The sequence below is a fragment of the Acartia tonsa genome, chromosome 2 (assembly GCF_053477335.1).
Source record: "Acartia tonsa isolate MP-2025a chromosome 2, ASM5347733v1, whole genome shotgun sequence".
NCBI classification, from domain to species: domain Eukaryota; kingdom Metazoa; phylum Arthropoda; class Copepoda; order Calanoida; family Acartiidae; genus Acartia; species Acartia tonsa.
Window position 1 is genome coordinate 32,004,152 of NC_137261.1, and position 20,300 is coordinate 32,024,451.

Consider the following 20,300-nt stretch of genomic DNA (forward strand, 5'->3'; position numbering starts at 1 on the left):
ATCTTAGTGAACCTTGGGAAAGACTAATGGCAAAATAATAATATTACTTACCGTGCAACAGACAGTGAAGACATAATGCAGTAGCTGAATATACGTTATATCCCTAAAAATAACAAGAAAGAGAAAATTATTACGAACTAAATTTAATTTTATTGAACATTAATTTTTATGTTGTAGGTATTGGCATACACTTCATACAAGAACATTTATTGCCTCCAACTTTGCCATCTGTCTGAGGCATTTGTCACTCTTTAAATTTTCAATAAATGATGTATATATTTACCTAAGACTGAAAACATCTTCCATCTCCCCTACACACCATTCAGCTGTTTCATTGTAGCTGATGGATTCCTCTGCACATACTTCTCCTTGTTTAAATATTATTATATTATTCGGATCATGGAGAGTAGCGGGTTTCGTCGTATTTTCACAGTAGCTTTTCTCCTATTTCTAGCACCTGCGGGGCCAATTTCCTAACCATGCAAGGCATTCAATAACATTTACCTAACCCTATACCCTATCAAAAGCTACGACGAAACCCGCATTTTCTTCCCCTGATCCGATTATTTTTATTCACAAAAATTCTTATTTAATTGATTAAGGTTACCATAAAGATGTCCTAATATGGCATGGAAAAAATTTCGTGTTTCTATAGAAGAGTGTTGTGATGTGAAATTTACGACCTTACCTTTTACTTCATTTTCTACATTGTTTCTTAAATATGAGATTTTCCACACTATAATTGACAATAAATTGGAGCCAACTGGCTCTCGGAGCCAGATTCTTAAAATAGGTTTTCCCTACCTGTTACTCCATTTTCTCCATGTTTCTTTATAAGATTCTCAACACGAGAATTCAGCTTCAGGACACTTTCATGAAGATTCTTGTATCTTAACAAATAAATATCTTTTTTACTACATAGAAAGAATTCTGTTTGACCACCCATCTAAAGCATGCTGAAAGGGATTTTAATTTTAAAAATTTAGTTTACAAATTTCTCCCATTTTGTTTATTTAGTGGGTTGGTTGATTCCCACAAAGCACCTGGATAAAATATTGCTAAATATAAATATACAGACAAACTTACGTTTCATAAAAATTAGAGTTAATAGAAAGATATATAGACACCCATACAGACTAATAGAAAGATCATATTATCTCATGAAACATATTATATAAACATCTTTTAATAAATAGATGGATTGACAGATAGATAACTGAAAAATAGATCTTACTTTATAAAATGTTGGCTTGTAACAGGTTTCTTGCAAGCTCTGCAATTTCCTGGCTTTTGTAGTGCCTAAACAAATAATGAACTAAAAAATGGATCCTAATTAAAATAGCCAAGCGTCTTGACACGTAATTTAAATGTTTATATCGACTTAATTAGAGGTGCTAACATTTCTGTATTTCTACGCATTTTTGTACATAAGAGCAACTTTTTTCATTTATTGAATAACTTAGATTAAAGCAAAAAACATAAGAAAATATAATCCAAAATACTCGTATTTTCAGGTTGAATTATATGTCAGCTTACGTTTTAAGTTAACAAACAAAAATCTAGAACTTTGTTAGCAAGAAATTCCTATGATTGGCCAAAATATAACATAGTAGTCAAGTGGGTTGCTATGTAAATTGTAATGAAATTTTAAAAATTTAAATCTTTCTAACAAATGATGTTCATTGTTTCTCCTTCTTTAATATAAAATTTTCTACGTGCGGAAAGATCTTTTGTAAAAACAAACAATTAAAATCTTATATTCAGCTTAATGAGTTAGAATCTTTTGTTGTAAAGTGAATGGGAGATTTGATTTTATACAACTGTGTTATTTACAAGCAAAGCTTTTATAACATTTGTATAATAATAAATATGTAGTCCTAATTTTGTTAGAATTTTAGTATATTGTTTATATGTCAATCATAACCTCTTTATAATACTGCCTTGTATTTGACATAAATGAGAGTCAATAATGAGATTTTATAAATGTCGATGTTGTATTTTTTCTGATAACTTTTTGTTGATGCTATTTAGGCGACATAACTACTAAAATCGGACTATTACAAAGAGATTCAACTATCCATTTTTATAACTTAAAGACAATTATAGTTTTAATATAAGCGTAGCTAGCATGGAAATGTAGCTGCTTGTTTTTTTGTATTGCATTATTATAGTCTCAATAATATAGAAGAAATGCATATCTAAGCCTATTCATAATGTATATGTTATCTATAGAGGATGTCCAAAAACATAAAAAAACTTTCTTGCCTAAGAAAGTATTTTGTCTAAATGCACTTTTAATGGTAATTAAGGCAAAGATAAGAAATGAAATGGAAATGGACAGGTTTAATATATTACCGATAACTAAATTTAATTACATACATAAAGAATTTTCTATTGATGTACTTAGAAAAAAAATCGTCGAAACTTTTTGTTGAACACCCAGACCAAAATATCCACTACCAAAGAATATTGATCCCATTATAAACTACTAAATACTTTGCCCCTTGACTCTAGGGGAGGGCCAGGGATGTTAGGAAATTGCATAAACCACCCCAGGACATTTGTGAAGGTTTCCTAAAAAGTACAACAAATTCAGAAAATTATTTTCTATGATTAATATTCAAACAAAAAACGTTACTACTTTATATTATAGGATTATTGTACCTGTATGTTGACAGGTACAGGTTTTGAGCAATGTTCACAGGCCAAAGAATGCTTTTCTTCATCCAAACTATAAAAAACAACAAAATTTTAAGTATTTACACAAAAAGTAGAATTATTACCTATTTGAAACAACGGAAAAATTACAAATTAATTAAGTTAAAAACAGATTCGCTAAATAATGTGTTACTTAAAGAGAATCGTATCGTGGAAGCTATTTATAGTAGGCTATAAAAGTTTTCCGGAATTTTAATAAATATAATAGATTTGAAATCTGCATAAAATTTTAAGGAATTTTTATAAAATTCGTTTTTTGTATAATTCTTTATCTATAAGCGCAAATACAAATTAAGTTAAATGATTTTGACATCTGTGATTGGTGGATTGAAAACTATCTGCGCTCTGATTGGAGAAGCTTAAGTGACGTACATCATTCAACCAATTAGAGCACAGGTAGTTTCCAATCCACCTATCCTATTGGTCAAAATTTATTAACTAAAATTGGATTTGCGCTTTTAAATAATGAATTATATAAAAAACGAATGTTATAAAAAATCCTTAAAATTTTATGCAGATTTCAAATCTATTATATTTATTAAAATTCCGGAAAACTTTTATAGCCTAATTTATAGTGCATTTTAAAAATGACGCCATACAATACAAATGACCAATGATAGGCCAATACACAGACTAAATTACCAATGGCAGGCCAGAATACATTTTGATTGACCTATGGTAGGTCAGTATATATTTTAATTGACCAATGGTAGTCCAGTATTACGTCATTATCGGCCCTAAAAAAAGATTGAGTATTGTGTAAATTCTATGGAGGTGTGAAATTTTTCGGTACGCTTTGCGCAGAAAATTTTGGCAAATATTTGGGGTATAGTCCTTTCCACGACATCCCTCCATAAGGGGCGATTCTTCGTATTTTTCACAGTAGCTTTTCTCCTATTTCTAGCCCCTGCGGGGGGCTCTAACCCTGTGGGGCAATCACCTAACACAATATAACCTAACCTAACCTAAAATAACCTATAAAAAGCCATTTTAAAAATACGACTAATCGCCCCTTATGGAGGGATGTCGTGGAAAGGACTATACCCAATATTTGTGTACATGTCTAGATACTTGCCTTTTATTTTTACATAGATCACAATCACACTCAAAATACCAGATGGCTCTCTGCTGAAGTTGCCTGAATAAAACATCAGTCAACAAAATCAAAGAAAATCTAAGAAAACAAGGATGACAACATCCAAAAAAGCGAAGCCTTAGAACCGTAGCACATATGATGATTAAAAATTGTAGATATCAGAACTGAATCAGCTTTAAAAATTGTAGATATCAAAACTGAATCATGCTTTTGAATTATATATATATCTACTATAAATTAGATAATGTAAAGAGTAATATGAAAACATTTATTTCCATAAATACGATCATTTATGATAAGGCATAGTGGCATAATTACAAATAATACATTTAAGTAAGATATTTTTGGGCTAGCCTATGAAACAAAACAAGTAGTATGTCAGAAAACTTAAGTGTCTCTTTTTGTAGTTTGATCTCGCTAACCGCTGGACTTCTATACAATAAAGCTTCTAACCGTCCCATGGAAGAAATAACCAGTGGAAAAAATACCCCTCAAAACTCTTCCTTTTTAAGCTAAAATTTAAAATGAAGGCTGTAATATAAATACTGTTCTGTAGCTACAACACTAAGCATGGCTTATTGGTGGCGTCTAATTGAATAGAACAATATAGGCTTAATAAATCATTTTTCTCGCTGCTGCAGGCTTTATATAATAACCAGAGGTTAGAACAAATATATGGCAGACAAAACTTAATGAGTTTTTTTTTGTTGATAAACAGTTTAATTCAGGTATAAAACGATAATGTATAATTATATGTCCAATGATGGCAACAAAGTTACCCTTTTATAGATTTAATTATTGGTTAAAATGTTTGGATACTGCAAGACTAGCGGCTTCGCCCCTGAGGAAAGGTAAGAAAAATATCCTAAAACTAGAACAAAATCGGCCCATTGGCTACCGAGATCTGAAACAAAAAATTTACTTCTTTACTTTATAGAATAACAAATAATATATAATGGCAATATATGAATTAAAGATTTGAAACAAGAATTTATTTTTAGAATTTTTATCCATTGATTCTGCAGTGCATACACACTTTCTAGTCTAGCCTACAAATTATTGGATTAGGTGCAGGGTGGCTTCCATGAACAGTATTAGTAGCGAAGCTCTTCTTTAATTTTCTAGGTATAATACAGATACCTGTACTTGGTTTGCTGTAGTAGGTGGTTAAATGAGATTATTTCATTAGAAAAAAAGACAGAAATAAAAAGGTTTTCAGGTAAAGTAGTGTTAATGTAAATTGAAAGATGATTTTTTCTCTTTAAATTTTCTCAATTTTGTATGTCTATTTATCTTCCATTAACGGATCTTGACTATTAAATTTCAATTACAAAACTATTATCTAACTTTCAGTGCCATGAAAGTTATCGAAGCCACCCTAAGTGTGTGTGTTTGTATGTGTGTATTTGTTAATGCATGTGTTTATAATAAGCGTCAATGAACTTATAAATTAAATTACTTAAGAATAAGGAACTAACATTACAATACAATAAAATAGCAGACAGTATTACGTTATTTTTCCATTAATATCTCGGCAAGCTTCAGGTTATTTCATTTTTGGAAGTCCTTGGATTATTTGGTGTTTATTTTCTACTCCTAGAATAAAAGTTTCTAGATGGTAGTAGGGTAGCCGCTAGTAAGTGTAGAGAATTTTTTTGGTTATAATGTCTTATTATAACAACAATGCTAGTGATATAAATTTGGCTTACATTTTCGTTGATATTGTGTCCTATTTTAATCATTAAACACTGACTCTATGGTATCCAAAGTTGTTTCTTTTTGTGCTAATTTGATTTGTTGTTTATTAGATTAGAATATATGATTCAGTATAGTAATATATTGGGCTAATTTGATTGTTTCGGAATCAAGTATATGTATGTATTATATTACAGGGAGTTAGGGAGGGGACAATGGGTCCAATATTCAATTTTTAGGAGTCTCAGACTTTGGGTACTTAAAGGGAATGTGCAAGAATTTAGCAGGTTCTGACTGACATTGGGTACAAGCGCATCATTGCCGCTAACTCGCTGAGTTACTTTTGAATGAGTTACTTTTGAATAAAGCAGACAGAAAAATTTATTATGAGATGGTTGGTTTTCAAAAAGAATTTTCTCCAAAAAATATCATTTTATAGATAATTTATTGTGATATTTGTGTAATAAACAATCTAAGAACCTTTAAATTTAATTCTTGTATATATTGGCATTTTAAGAATTAGGAATATGGGGTGAACAAGTTTCAGGGATGATTTTTCTAGCAATTAATTACAGAATGGTTACCTCAGTCTGATGTACTGGTAATCTAATTTTCAAGTAAATGTTTTTTTCTTCTTATTTTATATCTAAATTTGATTAGCATACCCTTTACAATTTTCTTTAAATTTTCTGGATAAACTCTTAAATTGGATTAATTGCCCATTGTCCCCTCCCTTACTCCCTGATTGTATTATACTTGACGTTTTATCAATTTAGCCTAGTTAAAACCGCGACTAAGACCAAGTGTTGGTTGTTTTTAAGACGTTAGTTCAAGTAATCATTAACCTAATTTGGTTTATTGATACACAAAATTAGACTTTATTTTTAATTAAAAGTTGATAATGTAATTAATTAATGATATGTTAAAGGCTTATTTGAGGAAATGAGTGAACACTCTATATATTGTATGAGGGACTAAACAGAAGAATGTAATTCGTTTATTCTTATGATTATGACGTAACAAATCTTGATTATCTTTGATATGGAACTAACAGAATGTTTGTTTAACTGTATGAATGTGTGTTTGTGTATAGTGAAGGATCTTGCTAACTGCTGAACAAATTTAAGTCCCGGGAAGGTTTTTAACTATTTTGGAGAAGGGCTTGGGTGGTTGGGGGGAGGGTTGGTGGGTAAGGTGATATTGATTAGTCTATTTGTAGACATGTATGAGTTTGCTTAGTCTTTAAGTAACATTTTGTAATTGCTTAGTCTATTAGTAATACATGCCAACAAAATCACCCCTCTAAGATTAGGCAGCGGGTGACGAACCCTATGTAAAAAAATTGTACAGCTATTTGTATTTTTATGAATGTACTCGGGGTATCTGTCATAATTTGTCAGTAAGAGTGAAGAAATACTCAAATTACATACTTACATAGTACATACATCCGAACACAAACACATACACACACACATGCATATTTCCTAACATACACATGCTTAATGTTTATCTATCCTATGGAAATAAAGGGAGTGGGGACAAAACACCTAATTTAAAAATGCCTAACTAAAAATGCCTAACTAAAAACACCTAAGTTTAAAAATACCTAATGTTAAAAACACCTACGTTAAAAACACCTAATTTATAAATGCCTAATTTATAAATACCTAATTTAAAAATGCCTAACTAAAAATGCCTAACTAAAAATACCTAATTTTAAAAATGTCTAATTTTAAAAACGCCTAATTTCAAAATACCTAATTCTAAACTATCTAAACGCCTAATTTAACAATGCCTAATTCTAAAATATCTATTTTTAAAAGCGAAGCTTTTCTATAATTAGGGTCGGTCCGTCCGTACATCCGTCCGTTCTAGATAGCTTTTTTTTTGTTAATTTAGGCATTTTAGAATTGTCCTATCCATTTCAAACTTTGCATGGTGATTCCTGTAGTAGTTAGGTACGATTTAGAAAGCGTAGCAACTCTATAATCATTACCAGAATGTCCATATGTCCATTTTAAACATGTTGATTTTTCTACTTTTTTAATAACAAATTGTTGTGTGATTTAATTATCCGTTTGATCTGATTTTTGGTATATTGATTCCTGGGACAACAAAGTACAATATTATAAGCAAAGCAACTCTATAACCAAGTTCTAAAAATGTAAGTATGTCCATAAACATTATCCAGTATTATGCAGTTTTTCATCAAATTTACTTACAATTTTGCTTTGACTCTTAGGTATACTTTTATTTTCTGATTATTCAGTTCTGACACTATACAAGTATTAATGTCTGTTTGTCCTACCATTTCAGTGCTTTGCTTTTATGGATGTTGTTATCCTTGTTTTCACTAAAATACTTAAAATTTTGATAACATTAATCCAATTGGCTGATTGTTCTTGCTGAAGGATCTCGCTAGTCATTGAACCAATATCATTCATCTTTACAATGAAGCTTCCCGTAGGTCATGGGAAGGTTTATAATGCTTTTGGGGAGGTTACCAACACCTTCCAATGAGAAATCGCCCTTTGAAAAAATACCCCCCCCCCTGCCCTCCTCCCCCCGTTTTTTTTATATTTCTTCAATCTTTCTTTATAAAACTAGAACTAAAATGGGGGATGGTCAACTATCACTCCCCAAGAAAGCAAAGCTGCGGCTACTTAGGTTAGGGAGAAACCAATAAAAATTTTAATTCATTTTCTTTGTCCTCCAACCTTTAATTTCACTAATTATTTTATGTCTCATGTGAGGTGCCACAAACTAATCATAAAATTTTATTTTTAAAAGCAAAGCTTTTCTATAATTAGGGTCGGTCATACGTCCGTTCAGTTTTCTATTTTAAACTATATTTTGAAATTTTGGAGGGGGTCATAACCCCCCCCCCCCCAAACTAATTGAATTCCCCTCCGCACTGCAATCGCCCCTAGAGGACTCTAGGGGGCGTAGCCGCCGGTTTAAAATATTCAACAACAGTTTTAAGATATGCTTAAAATTAGGTTTTTTTAAATTAGGTATTTTAAAATTAGGTATTTTTAAACTTAGGTATTTATAGTTAGGTGTTTATAAAATTAGGCATTTTTAAAATTAGGTGTTTTGTCACATTAGGCATTTTTAAAATTAGGTATTTTTAAATTAGACATTTTTAAATTAGGTATTTATAAATTAGGTGTTTTGTCACATTAGACATTTATAAAATTAGGCATTTTTAAATTAGGTATTTTTAAATTAGGTGTTTTGTCCCCACTCCAAATAAAGGATGTAATTACAAAAAATAAACATACAAAGAAAACCTAGATTATCTTTTTACAGACAGCCAACCTATTACTTACAAAAGACAGACAGACGGAGGTATAGACCAACCCTAATTAAAGGAAAGCTCCAATAGGACAATATTAGGACTAATAGACAAAAAGCAAAACTTTAAAAAGTAAAAAAAGACTGCAGTCGTTTTGTGTATAAAAAGCTGATAGGTTTTTGACAGGGAACATGTAATTTAGTATGTGTTTAATGTTTACATACATATATTACACAAAAATAGGTTAGCGTACATTTCCACTTTATTTACTGTTTTATATTTGCATAGCCACAATACTAAAATGAATAAAAAGTGATGTTTGATGACGAAAATGAGGGAAGGGGTAATATGTGCAGCTTTGGCCATTTAATAATGTACTCATGAGTGAATGTGAATGCATACTACAAAAAAAATACAATACTCAAGTAAATGCGTCATACTGCATAACATTATAAATCCCAACAATATCATAATTACTTTATTTTTTAATAATTAGTATTATAATTATTTTTTGATAAAACAAGGTTGAATATTATAAAAGTATTTTACTTAAATAAAATAAATAAAAAAAAACATGCAAAAAGTCAGTGTTTTCTGTATCGTAGAGCAATCGCATTTATTTTCGCAGTTGCTTAACAAAGTATTAGCAGCCGGGCCGACTTTTTTTCAATATCTTACAGCTGCAAATTTGCCGTCCTTTTTCAAAACAAATACATAGCATTTGTCAAGTCTCTTTATTGAGAGCACTGACATAAAGCCTTCAGTTAAGAAGCAAGGAGAATTTTGCATGAATTTAAATATGAGGCTAAAAATAATTCATCATAACCAACTATAATAATAAGTTTTCTTCCAATAACGCAAGTTACCTCCAAGCCGTATCCTCCATAATATTAACATAACTGATCTTGGCTACTTCCTATAATTAAAGATGAATCATACACCGGATTTGATAAAATACATTGATTCTTAATCAGCTGAACAAAGCAACATTATGTACAATTTCAATTGGAGTTCCTATCTATTTATATTCTATTATTTTTTTCGTTTATCTTTCAAATATTTTTAAGTAAGAGAAAGTGAAAAAATTCTAAATACATATTTTAAACCAAAAAAATATTTTTGACATTTGTAATCATTTACAATTAAATTTAAAATATTAATTTTATTTTGAAAGGTAAGAGTACTTGACAATTTAAATAAAATTTTAGAGCGAATATTTTAATGATCCTACTTAACTAAAAACTTTGTAGATTTAACCTGCCATTACCCTTTAAATTTGGTCCACTTATGGCCAACTCAACTTTTATATTCTCCATTAAAACTAATCAAACTTAAATCCCTTTCTTTCATTCCATTTCATTTACAAATTGGATTTCATCAGAACTTTATACATCCTGATGGAAAAATGTGTAAAATGCAGTTTGAAATTTTAATTTTGAACAAATTAGGTTGATGTTATCATGTTTATAGAGCTATATATTAACTTTGCATTTAAGCTTTTTTCAAGTTAAGCTTTTCCACAATTAAGGCTTTTGATATTTTATTTTTAATAGTGACAAAGACGTCATAAAATACAAATGACCAATACACAGACTAAATTACCAATGACAGGCCAGTACACATTTTAATTGACCAATAGAAGGACAGTATGGCGTCATTTTTCATAGACAGACACTATAAAAGCTTCAAGCATGAGTTTAAGAAGGTGACATTCTAAGCGTTAAAATCTTCCCCATTTTCAAAATTTATCTATGTTTTTTAGAATTCTATATAAATTTTAAAAAAAATTATTGAAAAAGCCATTATTATCCAAGGGAATACTAAAAATATTACCTGAATTTTTCCATCCGGAACTGTTTGAGTGGCAACAATCAGAAGCTCAGTTCCTCTAAAAATTAATAATTTTCAAATATATAGCTTAAAAGATTTTACCTACCCTTTTACAAACTTACCCAAAGTTAGAAACGAATTATTTTTTTTGTCCACCACTATTAGGAATATTACCACTCTTCACAAAAATAAAAATTAACCGACTTTGGCTAAATTCACATTGATACAAATTACAAATATAGGATGACTAAGGAAAATTGTTCTTGCAATGAAAGAAAGTTTTTTAGTAAATGACCTACACTGTACTGTACAATCTTGAGTACATACTTTATGAATAAGATGTAAAAAATATTCACCAGAAACGGTTCTGTGAAGTACTGGTTTTAATCTTATGATTGTACATTTTTATATTCGTAGAAAGCTGGATATAATACGATGCTAGACATAGTTTTTTCGTATAGATGAGAACCGGTTCCTATCCACCGGATTCGAATGAATACGAGAAAAGTGTTTTCTAAATCCAACAGTAATGTTCAACTACATATGAATGACCAACAGTGGACCTAATAACTGTACAGTTTTGGAGTAAAATAACGAAAAGTGTCCTTTGATAGAAACTGGTAAAATTGTACCTGAACACAACTGTACAGTTTGGAGTACAGGAATGATCAATAATACTTGGCATCAAGTAAACACCAGTTCCAAAGGCCTCGGGATTAATTAGCCTACAATATAAAAAAGGTTTTGGAGACAAAATCTTTTTAGAACAATCTAATTTCAAATCGTATTTGGAAATGAAAAACGATATGGAATATAACATTTGAAGAAAAAAAATATTTGTAAACTTCATTTTTCTCGTTTATTCATTCGCAATTGCTATTCACCATGATATATAAAAACAATATGTATTTAAGATAAATATATTTATAATTTCAATGCATAAAGTAAATAGAATAACCTGTCTGTTCTCAAGCTGAATGAATTTGTGATGATTTTTCCATAAATAGAAATAAATTCTTCAATATCAGGCAAATCAACCCTAAACAAAATTTGCCATAAATATACTCCTGCAAATTGTAGTTACTAAGTTATCGTTATAAAGTTTATATTCTTTACATAAATTTATAAATCCCTATTCTTAAATTTTTTTTTGAAATACTGAGAAAGTTCTCTCTTATCTACTTAAGACTTGATCTGAATTAAGAATGATTAACATTATATTTACAAATGTTTTAATTCAAGAATTACTCTCATCCTGCAAAATATGTTTGAAAATACTGATAACAACATGTAAAACATGAAACTTTTATTATCTAATGAACTCTTCAAAAATACTTTAATCCATATCAACAACTGTAATACTATTATCATTAAATTAATTAATACACTTATGATTTTCTTACCCAGTAAATACATCTTTGAAAAGGCTGTAATGACTATCAACATATTTGAGACTGTTTCCCTTCAGATCCTCCGCGTGGTCCATCATCTCTTCATAAGTTCTGAATAATTTGAACACATTATTTATCTTATTCAAATATTCAATTAATCTCAATCAAATGCAATCCTGAAGTCAGACCAAAAAGACTTTCATGATTATTTCTAATTCATGTTTAGATAACTGGAAACGGGGGAATTAGTAAAGTAGTGGGACAAAATGACTAAAAAAATCAGCCATGTGAAGTCATGAAAATGAGTGAAATGAGTGGAGAAGTGGGAAAGAAACCCCTAAAAATGAGATGGATAATCCCTCATTTCTATGACGTCACATGGCTGATTTTTGAGTCACTTTGTCTCACTACCTAGTAAATATTGCAGATATAAATCCTTATAAAATTTATGAAGCCTAAATCTTTTTCTATTATTAAACAAACATATAATTTCCTATTTTCCTATAAAGTATCTATAACTTTAGAAATATGACATAGACAAAAAGTTTTATCCTTTATCACAGAAAGTGGACTAAGTTTCAGTAATTTAATTGGTTTTAAAAATAAAAGTAATGAAACTTTTGTCCGTGTTTTATATCTTAACCCCATTTTCTTTTCTTAAGATAACTAAAAGATATAAAGGAAAAATGCTAAAATAAAGTATTGACCTCCCCCATACCCCACCCCCCAGGTAGAAAATTTGAAGGGGTGAGGAGGAAGAAGGAATGCCTTTCATCTCCACTTTAAGTTTATTGAAAAGTCCGTCTGAAAAGTGCAAAGGCGGTAACGGGAGTTTGAATAAAGGAAACGCTTTTTTTTCGCCAGATTGATAATTCCTCGTTTATGCCCAACTTTTATGGGTGGCTTAACCCCTACCTGACTTTGGCTTAGATACTAGTACTTTCGAATTTTTTAGTAGAGAAGCTACTCTATAATTTGAAATGTTCGTCTGTACGTCTGTCCTTCTGTCTGAAACGATTAAGGAGAAACATGATTTTCTCGGCTTAAAAGATAGAAGGCTTAAACTTCTTATCAACATTCCCATCAATATGAAGCATAATTAAGTATTTAACATCCGTAGCAGTAGAACTGCTTTTAAGCAGCTTTTATTTTCCCAACTGACTTTCTCGTCTCCTGTAAAGGATAGAAGGATGAAACCTCTTGTTAACATTCCCATCAATATAAAGCATAATTAAGCAAATAACATTCATAGCGGTCAGACTGCTTTTAAGCCACCTTTACTTTTTACAACAGAGTTTCTTGGCTCCTACAAAAGTTACACGACTGAAACTTCTTGCCAATATTCCCTTCATTTTGCACCATAATTAGGTATACATATAAAGATCGATGACCACGTAGTCTGACTACTTTTAAGCAGCTTTTCTTTTTACACCTTTCAAAGACATAAACCTTATTTTAAAGGTTTGGTGATTTTTATTGTATAATATTCTCTCTTTCTTTTCTTTGTTATGATAACAGATTATCTGCCCTACAACTCACTTTGTCCGTTTGTCTTTTTCATAATAGATTTTGTGCTTCGCTACTTATGCATGTTGTCATCCTTGTTTTTCTTTATTTGTCTTAAAAATTAGCCAAAAGGAGGGGGTTGTGGACTCTGAGTACACTAGTAAATTATATATAATCACGCGACGAGCGACTCAGCTTAAAATAACTGAAAACTTGTTCCTATCCAAAAGTTATATTTCAGTAATGGTTTCATAAATAATGGTTTTATTGGAATTATTTCAGCAAATAGATAATCCTGTCTAGACGCAAATACAGGATACAAGATATGATATACTCGTCTCACTGCTTTAAAACTTTTTATTTTAACAACTTTAGTGGTAAGAAACTATATTTTATTATATATATTATATTTCAAATCTTAGATTTAAAAATCTGAAAAAGAATATCAGATATGAGCGTGCAGATGAAATTTTCCTCAATCACCTCTTAATTAACCCTTAACGGTCGGGGGGGGGGGGGGGGGCGGTTTTTCCATCCGGTTTTTTCTATCTCATTTTCTGTGTGTGAAAGATATAGAGCCCAAACTGCTTGACTTTTTAAGTGTGGGTATGAGACATAACTGAGAGTTGAAATTTTTTGAATATCTCCATCCTGGCGGGCACAGGATGCCAGCAAACCTGGCAGGGTCATCCAGGTAAAGAGCAAAAATATTTTTTTGACTTAAACAAAGCATTTTATCTTACCAAAATACTAAAATATCCTCTAGTAGTACATCCTCATATTAAATACAGGTGTTCAAGTCAATTTTAGGTTCCAGGTATGATCCTCCAGGTCCTGATCCTCCAGGTCTCCAGAAATCTTTAAAAGGCTCTTGTGGCCGCAATTTTTGACTTAGAGACTTCAAATTTCAAACTTAAGCTTATCTTACATGTATACATAATGTATTAAAATTTCATAAAGATCCGCCGCCGTTTTCCCGCCGACCGCCGACTGCGGCGGCTGGCAGCTGCCAAGTACAGCTGCGGCCGCTGAAATTATATTTTGATATTTCAAATATAAAATATATATAAAGATAAACCTTTTCTGCAAAAAAATTTTTATTCTAGCTTCAAAAATAAAAGAATTACAGCCGTTTGAAATTTATAAGTAAAAAAGAACCTAAAAACAAAGGTTGTTAAATAAAAGGGTGAAGGAAGCGAAAATTGACCTTGACTTACTTAAGGTCGGAAATTCATCATAACACAGGGGACTTGCACAAAATTCTTTAGCCCTCTAGCTCTAATAGGAACTGAGATAATAGGGGGGGGGGGGCGTTGAACGCCCCCCCCCCCCGACTGATTAAGGTGCGGCAAGGGGCCCGACTGTAAGGGGTCAAGGTTTATACCTTTTAAATAACATGGGGTCATCTGTATAAGAAACAACTTTCCATCCTTTTTTCGTAAAAAAAACTTTTAAATGTCGAATACACAATACCTAGTATTCGCTATGGTTTTGTGCTATTTTTCGATAATATTATCTGCAAGTCATGCCAGATACAAAATTTGAAGTGACAGACTCCCAGTAGACCGAGAATGTACGCAAGGGCTAATAACCACTAAATTACTACTTCTAAAGGTTTAATTGGTTTGTTTTTAATAATGTATTTGAGTTGTATTTTCTAATATATCAAACTTTAAAAATTCTTTGTAAACTCAAGAGAGTACAAAATAAGTACAAAATCGGATCAAATTTGATATATTTTCTTTCTGGACAGAAATATATTTATGCAAGTAGGTAGTTAGATAAAGAAATAGAGATATTGATATGTCATTTTACTATGATTTTTGTACTTCAGTGCTATATTAGGTTTATTTAGATTTGTAAAAGAAAAGGCATATTAAATATTATTTAAATAACGGATTATGGTGCAATTCTCCTATTTTACATACCGTCGCAATTTGTCTCAATCCACATTTTTTTCTAAAAGAAATATTTAAAATATTGCAGCTGCAATGTCAGGCACTATGTATTATGAATTATGATACCTAAGAGCCATGCGTAATAACGTAATTAGCTAAATAAGCATAAAACAGTGCCAAGAACCTATACATTCTCAAAACTTAAACAGTCCTTACGGTCGAAAATTAATCAAATCAGACTTTAAATTGCCGGACTATCATGTAGGTTTTATCTCTATTGATATAAAATGAATACTATAGTCCAAATATCTTTAGAATGTAATAAAAAAGTTTTAAAAATTCAGCGATGCATAATTAGGATATTATTTGAGATATAATCCTAGTTTTCCTTATCCTAAAGTGCTTAAAAATCCACATAAGTACTTCATTAACCTTGATATAAGAAAACAACAATAACATATTTACAGTTATATTTATCCCTTCCTCCCTTGGCGAAGAAAGATATATAGGAAGAGAATTTGCAGACATATAGAAGTCAGACTGGTGATAAATTAAATGTCTTAAATTCTGAAATATTGTAATACGCTAAAAACCTCTTTTTATTTCTTTTTCTTTATTTACTTTAAATCCAAAAAGGAACTTGATTTTAAATTCTTTAAATTTTCTTTCTTAAAAAACAAAGCTTTTTTTAGATTGAAAAAAGTACGTATAAGACAGGTAATTCTATCATATATGGTAGTTACTTTTTCTGAAGATTAAATTGATTGATTTTTTTAAAGGAATCTTTAAACTATTGGTTTTGGGATAATATTAGGCAATTTTTAAATATCTTGGGGTTATTTAGACTTTTTTCTGTCCCCTCCTTGCAAGGTTGCAAGGAGCGCAGTCGCTAGTATTTCTTGAAGAATTATTTATATACATTTGATGTTTGAAAAAATATTTAAGTTTAAACTATTCGATATTAAAAGTGATTTAAGTGTAAAATTTTGTTGTTTTTAGTGAAGTTAAATGTACTGCTACTCTAAAGTCTGACCGTCCGTACATTTTTGGTATTAATCTTTATATTCTTTATTCAAACATTAGAAAAGCTATTATAATAATAATAAAGATATATTATTCTTTGCAAAAATGGAAGAATCCCTCATAATGTAATAGTACAATCCTATAACCCCCCTCCATCTTTATTTTTATTGTTTTTATAAGGTCGTGCAAAGTTTTGGATATTTATATGTTTTAGGAACCAAAAGGATTTGGAGGGACATTCTGTAGTTGTGTAAAGACAAACCCTGTCAAACTTTTGTGTTGTTGTTATATTAACATAAGCTGCGGACAAAATGTCATTATAGTAACGTAATTTCGATTATACTTAAATTATGGCTCTTTTATGTAAAGCGATAAAGTGTACATCATAATTTTATAAATTTTATGGCATATGGTCGTTATGTACTAATAAATTTAATTCTTCGATTTGTATTTATGGTTTGTAAGAAAAATGTGTGATTTGATAAAAATGTTAATATGTACATGGTTGATTACTTATTATATTTCTCACTGTGTATTATGATTATAAACATTATCATAATCTTCAGTTATAATGGTTTACATATAATCTAGGAGTTGTTAATACAAGTACCTTCTCATAAAAAAAACTGTTGTCTATATTTTTTAGCTACCAAAAACAGCAAAACGCTGATTTGGTGTAGATGGTAAAGCTTCTGACCCTAGATAACATTTTGTTATAAATAGAGACATAAAAATGATTCATACTGATCATTTGTTTGACGCGTGACGCTTAAATAAGAGGTTTACATTGTCGCATAAACAGGCGCAACTCATTCCAATGTACACCTGCCCGTCTTACCTTTGTATTTGTATCTTTAGGTTAATGAAAATGTAAGATGACTGCTTTAAATTTTAATCGTAATTTAATTGAAGTTTTAGTATTTTCATCAAACCATTTCTTTTCTATTTGTAATCTACATAAATTTTCAATCTATTTTAGGCAGTTTGACTAGCAAGGTCATTATATAAATAGTAAAGATGTGTGTGCCTATGTATGTCATAAAAGATCTTTTAAACGGCTTGAACGAGTTACATAACTTTTCGGAAAGCTTAGTAATTGCTACATATTTATTTTAGATATTGAGCAATGGGGCACGACCCTCCCCCATCTTGTATGAAATTCCGATCAACACAAGAAATCGGATGGGAAACATTGTGGTTCTAACCTCCTCTAAAGTTTAAACAATCAATCCGTTCCGATCCCTCCCCCCCCCCCCAAAAAAAAAAAGGCCTCTGAAAAGGGTTTTGTAAAGATTGTGTAGGGGTTGTTGAGTTCTTGAGTAATTGCTTGGCTTACATTACAATTTTTTATTCTTTTTATCTGCTTGTTATTGATACGTTACTTGTATACATCATGGTCCTTGTTATAAACATATTTGTTTATTATAAAATATTACTCTGATATTACTAAGTTAACTAATTACCTTGTATAACCATTATAAGATTCTGAGAGCTCGTTTTCATCTGAATTCTGTTTAATTAGCCAGATCCTTAATGTTAAATATAATAATTATATATTATCATTTTATAACATATTTGATCTGGCAAACGGTATAATAAAAAAAATATTTTGAATCCAAGTCGTTGATAATGGTTATGAAATTATTTCAGAATAAATAATATAAAATTAATGTTAGAGTACAAAAGTTATCATTGTACAAATCTTAACTGCCTTTGAATATTAAGAATTAGTTGTTTGTAAAAATAATAGGGTAATAAAGATTATCTAAAAATTATCTTACTATTATACAAAGCGGGTTGTCTGTATCATATATTGTACACAATGCCATTGAAGGTGATTTGACTTTTGTGTCAGAACCTGAATTGGGACATAGTGCATTTCATTACCCTAGGTTAGGTAACTTCATTTCACTTTTCAATAAAATCTAAAATGCAGCCGTTTTTGCAGGAGGTACCATTTTCTGTGAAAATTTTAGAGGAAAATTAAACAGTTTTTTGTTAATTTCTACTTCTATTTTCAACTGAAGAAAAAATCCTTTTGTGTATATACAGCATCATTGTTGTTACTTAATTTCATCAAAAAAAAAATTTAAAAACTAACCCATAAAAGCCGATTTTTCATTTTGTTCAATATGGGTAAAATAAAAATATTACCATCTACAAAGGGTTAAAATCAAAATTTCAAAGCTCTAAAATGTTGTTCATCGAAAATAAATAGCAGTTTATAAGGACTTTCTGCATCCATCTTCTCATTTAACAGGGAAAAAAAAACAAAAATAGAATCTATTTTTTCAGTGTTGACATAAAAAAAGCGTTTGATTAAAAATATAAATAATAATTTTTTTAAGAAGTGCTAAAAAGTAATACAGACTATTCAGTCTTTACCTCTGACATTTAATTAGATGTAAAAAAATCTATTTATCATAGCAGACAATTATGATAATTTTTAAACAAAATTTTCACCAAAGCATTACTGATAAACCAAGGACTTATTAGATAACATACTATATACTCCTTTGTAAAAAGATTCTATAAAAAATGTATTCTATAAGAAAATCATGTTTTCAAATGGACATTTCAAATTATAGAGTAGCTTTTAAAAAGTAGAATCTATTTAATCTTTAAAGAATTAAAATAAAGAATAAAAAACTTGAAAAGTGTCGCTTAATTTAAACTATGTTATTCAAAAGTTGGATTTGGTAGAATGTGATGGAAGGTTTTATTTTACTAACCTTTCCCTAACTGCTTTTACCCGGAATGATTTTAGGAATTTCCCCATCCCTTTGAATTAAAAGCTGCTAGATGCTAGTGGCGCATCCCAAAGTTTTACATAATATGATTAAAAACAATGTTTTTCTGTCCGACTTAATCCCAAATAAACATAATTTAGAAATAGTCACAATTTTAATAATGGATGTAGAATATACATGGATATTATGACAGGGGGAAATTGTCGTCAATTAAGCTTGCTAACATGAAACCCATATATTGGTCAGGTTGTTCATCCAGAAAGAGGGGAGGATATAAATGTGGTAGAGGGGGAAATGTTCATTATCCTTATCAGAGAACATGAAAATCCAAATAATAATATATCCATTATTAGTAGCGAAGCTACTCTATAATTCCAATGTCCGTTTATCTCTTTTATATTTTTAAAAACTGGTTTACTTTAGCAATGTATATAGAATACATGTATATATTAACAAGGGAAAATTTGTCGCCAATTTAGCTAGCTAATATGTACCTCGTTTATTAAAGTTTGTTCATCCAGGGGGTGGATTGGGGTATTGTAACTTAAGCTGGCTGTGAGAATTACTTTATTACAATACACAAAAATCTGGTGCAACATCCAAGTAATAGTAATATTTCTATAGCATTCAGCAAATCTGCACATGGTAGAGAAAGGTACGAATCTTAGCCAAAACAAATTTCATAACTAAAGACAAAATAAAGACCTACTGCTGCTCTGTCAGATGAGCGGTATTTATAGTAAAAGTAGGGGAAATGCCTTCTCTCAAAAACAAGTGCAACCCATAAACATGATCATTTTGGAAAAAGGGTATGTTACAATATAGTCTGCCTGCAATATTTTGGATCATAAGCGTGCAGAAGGGGATTTATACAACCCCTTGAAACAACATTTTATGAAGAACTGCATATCCCTTTTATCACCCTTGAATAGAGAGAGAAAGAGACAGAGAAACAAAGAGAGAGAGGGAGATTGATTGAGAGAGATAGAGAGAGATAGAGAGAAAGGGAGCATTAGAGAGCGTGAGTTAGAAAGACAATTTTACCTATAAAATAGACATTAAACATTCAATCTTGTCATTCTAATATACATACAG

At 30.3% G+C, this 20,300-nt stretch overlaps 2 protein-coding genes across 3 annotated transcripts in view; both read right to left on the reverse strand.

The window, feature by feature from the left end:
- The window catches only part of dock (SH2/SH3 adaptor protein dock), a 592,107-nt gene that overhangs the window by 38,954 nt on the left and 532,853 nt on the right, over positions 1–20,300 (reverse strand). The gene's annotated exons all lie outside the window — the stretch shown is intronic.
- Positions 1–20,300, reverse strand: part of LOC145310940 (N-lysine methyltransferase SMYD2-B-like) — a 36,962-nt gene that overhangs the window by 3,480 nt on the left and 13,182 nt on the right. For both annotated transcript variants that reach the window (XM_080150499.1, XM_080150498.1), the window contains exons 6-17: positions 17,919–17,984; positions 12,041–12,139; positions 11,596–11,676; positions 11,270–11,362; positions 10,641–10,695; positions 9,674–9,723; positions 3,794–3,856; positions 2,665–2,731; positions 1,235–1,299; positions 805–890; positions 284–368; positions 52–103 (exon numbers count right to left, since the gene is read on the reverse strand). In XM_080150499.1, the coding sequence (XP_080006625.1) occupies positions 52–103; positions 284–368; positions 805–890; positions 1,235–1,299; positions 2,665–2,731; positions 3,794–3,856; positions 9,674–9,723; positions 10,641–10,695; positions 11,270–11,362; positions 11,596–11,676; positions 12,041–12,139; positions 17,919–17,984 (862 nt within the window). The remainder of the gene's footprint in view (positions 1–51; positions 104–283; positions 369–804; positions 891–1,234; positions 1,300–2,664; positions 2,732–3,793; positions 3,857–9,673; positions 9,724–10,640; positions 10,696–11,269; positions 11,363–11,595; positions 11,677–12,040; positions 12,140–17,918; positions 17,985–20,300) is intronic.